General features: G+C 31.7%; 1 protein-coding gene across 1 annotated transcript; it reads right to left on the reverse strand.

Annotated features, from left to right (window-relative positions):
• Positions 1-467: 467 nt before the first annotated feature.
• On the reverse strand, positions 468-979 carry LOC133329556 (uncharacterized). Its single transcript, XM_061538032.1, has 2 exons — positions 956-979; positions 468-902 (listed from the first exon to the last, which is right to left on the reverse strand). The coding sequence occupies exons 1-2, from the start codon at positions 977-979 to the stop codon at positions 468-470; spliced, it is 459 nt and encodes a 152-aa protein (XP_061394016.1).
• Between the last annotated feature and the right edge of the window lie 1,964 nt (positions 980-2,943).

Raw genomic sequence — 2,943 nt, forward strand, 5'->3', positions numbered from 1 at the left:
GACTAATTTCAAATAATCAAGTAAAGGTTTTTCTATCCCTTTGTCTTTTCGTACGAAGTAAATATTCCTAGTTCACACCACATGCCTGAGCATGTACTTGTGCTGATCGCGTTGAAATTTTTCGATTTGTTTATACATATACACACAAATATATGTATATAAGCATCTAATACCGATGATATTTATTATGAACGACTAATTTGTTCAACCGAATTGGTAGTAAATGACATTTTGTGTTCTCAATGTCTCAATACATCCTCGAAATACACGACAGTTAATTTTTCATAGAGATTACTTATAACAATGATGAAAATCCTGTATATAAATTGTACAATTATTCATACAATTACGTCAGATCCAAAATACTTTTATTTTGACTTGCATTATTTAAAGCCATTTCTTACTTTAGTTCTTCCGAGTTTTATTGCCAATTTTACATTCAGAAGAATAAAACAAAACTTAAACTTCTATGGATCACGATCACATTCAATTGCTCCATTTAAATCACATTCAGTAACGCACATTTCTCTACCGGACGAATTGCAAATTAAATTTTTCGGGCATACTCCACCTCCGTTTTCGACAATTTTCGTTCCATTGCACATGGCGTATGTCCTGCGACTAGTACAGGTAAATAACTTTGAGCCATCGCATTCCCCACAGCTCTTCTCACGAATGCAATCAGGCTCGGCACCAGTACCAGGTACAACACACTTCAAGCCGTTACGTACGCAGATGCGTCCTTCGGGGCAAGTTAGAACACTACTGGTATCCGGAAGAGAGCCATAACACATGTGGAACGATGTTTCATTGATACAGGCAATACCGTTGCTGCCACATGTATCACATTTGGCATCAATCTGTTGGGCAATCAGGACAAAGGCCAACACTGCCATCAAAGGCTAAGGGGGACATGTATGAATATTATTCGTAAAAAACTATTTAATTTACTTACCAAAATTTTATATAATTGTGTCATAATGTTAACACCCAAGAAGTCCACACGTCAATGTGATTTAGTATCTCCGATTTCTTGTGACGAATGATTATAACGCATAAAATTTGTCAGTTTTTATAGAAGAAGTTATTTAAGTTTCTTTTCGGCATTTTTATTGAATTTTCTTATCTACCAAGGAGAAAATATTTGTTTTTTTCGTTTTATGTGATTTTTATTTAGTTTGTGTGCTTTGTTGTTTGTTAATCTTTTGTTTAATGATAGATTAACACTTAATTGTATCCTTCACAGGTATAATTGTACGCAACATGTTCTTGGAAATGCTAATAAACTTATTTATAATAGACATATGATATTTTCATTTCAAATAAGTCACACATTTACAAAAACATGAAAAATTATTAAAAATAAACAAGTTTTATTTTTTACAATTGTATTAAATTACCAGAAATGTCGAACAAATTTGCCATTCATTAAATATTTGAGTTATGTCGATTTAATGTTGGGAAAGAAATACGAATCAGATTTTAAGGACTTTTTTCTTATTCCCAAAAACACAAACTACAGTGGATATCGGATATAAGAAACTCAAAAAGAAAAAAACGGGAGATTTCTTTCTTATATGCGTTTTTTCTTATATGGAATTATAGCATATAAGAAAGTATAAACTCGGAGTTTTTGATAATCTTTCTTATATGTGATTGTTTCTTATATGAGATTTTTTCTTATATGAAAAACTTGTCTCACATGTTCATACTATCGATATTATAAAATATCTGAAAAATTAAGTGCGGTATGGTATAATTATTAAAGGTAATCTCATTTGCTAAATCGATGATGGCAACCCCAAAAACTCTATACTTGATTTTGTAATTTTCAAATAAAATTTGTATTTGAAATCGTAACCATTTACGTACGACGAGTGGCATATTTGAATATTCATATAAAGTCTTATTCTAAATAACCCTTTCTTTATATTTGGTAATTTGCCTCTGTTCTTTTTGAAGTTTTCATTGAGAGGCAGGAAAGTTAATGTTATTCATTAACTTCGTATTTTGGTTTTGCATCCCAGTATGGTGTTTTTATATAAAAAAAAAAAATAATTATTACTGGGGAAAAATGTCATTGTCCACCAAGGGGTAAGGCAGGGATTCGGATTTCGCCACTAATCCTCATCAGCTCCCTTAGTTTTTGTTGGGGATATTGTTCCCAGGAGGTAAAAAAGGTAATAATTTTAAGTATGAACCCATATCACTGACTTAACATGTCAATGCAATAAGACCATATTTTATAATTTTATAGGAGAGACATATAATAAATTCGACTTAGCGAACAAAAATTCGGGTCATCACAACTAAATAACAGCAATAATTAAATCGTGTATTTTTATTTACTGAAAATGTCTATAAGAAAATTTCAATGTTTAGAAAAGGTGGACTTCTTGCCTTTTCACGTCAAGCCACCGATTGAAGATTCTGGATATGTAAATCGTGTCATTCCGATTTAATGTCCATCATTTATTTAATATTAGCATAATCCACAACTACGATTTAGTCATGATCGGTTTCCCTCCTGGGTCTTAACAAATACCAACACCCCATATAATTAATTTTCCGCTTTTTCGATCTTTTATACATTTTCACTTATACATTTTTTACCTAACTAAGGAGGAAATCAAAATTATAATTTTTGAGAATGAAAGTGCAATAAGAAAAAAAATTGAACATATGAGTGCACGAGACTACCTTCCATATTATACTGTTACGAATTTAGATTTAAGTTAATTTAGATGAATTCCGTTAATTTAAGAATTTGAATTGTAACGTAAATTTCTTTCATTTAAATTTCAGCTTTACCAAAAACCGCTGAAAAGGTAAAGCAGAGATTCTACTGGGTCGGCTGTCAAAAATCCATTGCCGACTGGATCGCCAATTGTGAAAGGTGCATAAGAGCTAAAGGTCCAAGACGGAAGAGTCGAGGCTACATGC

Source organism: Musca vetustissima, unplaced genomic scaffold, assembly GCF_032173495.1.
Source record: "Musca vetustissima isolate MV318-11 ecotype Yass unplaced genomic scaffold, APGP_CSIRO_Mvet_v1 utg1266, whole genome shotgun sequence".
NCBI lineage: Eukaryota > Metazoa > Arthropoda > Insecta > Diptera > Muscidae > Musca > Musca vetustissima.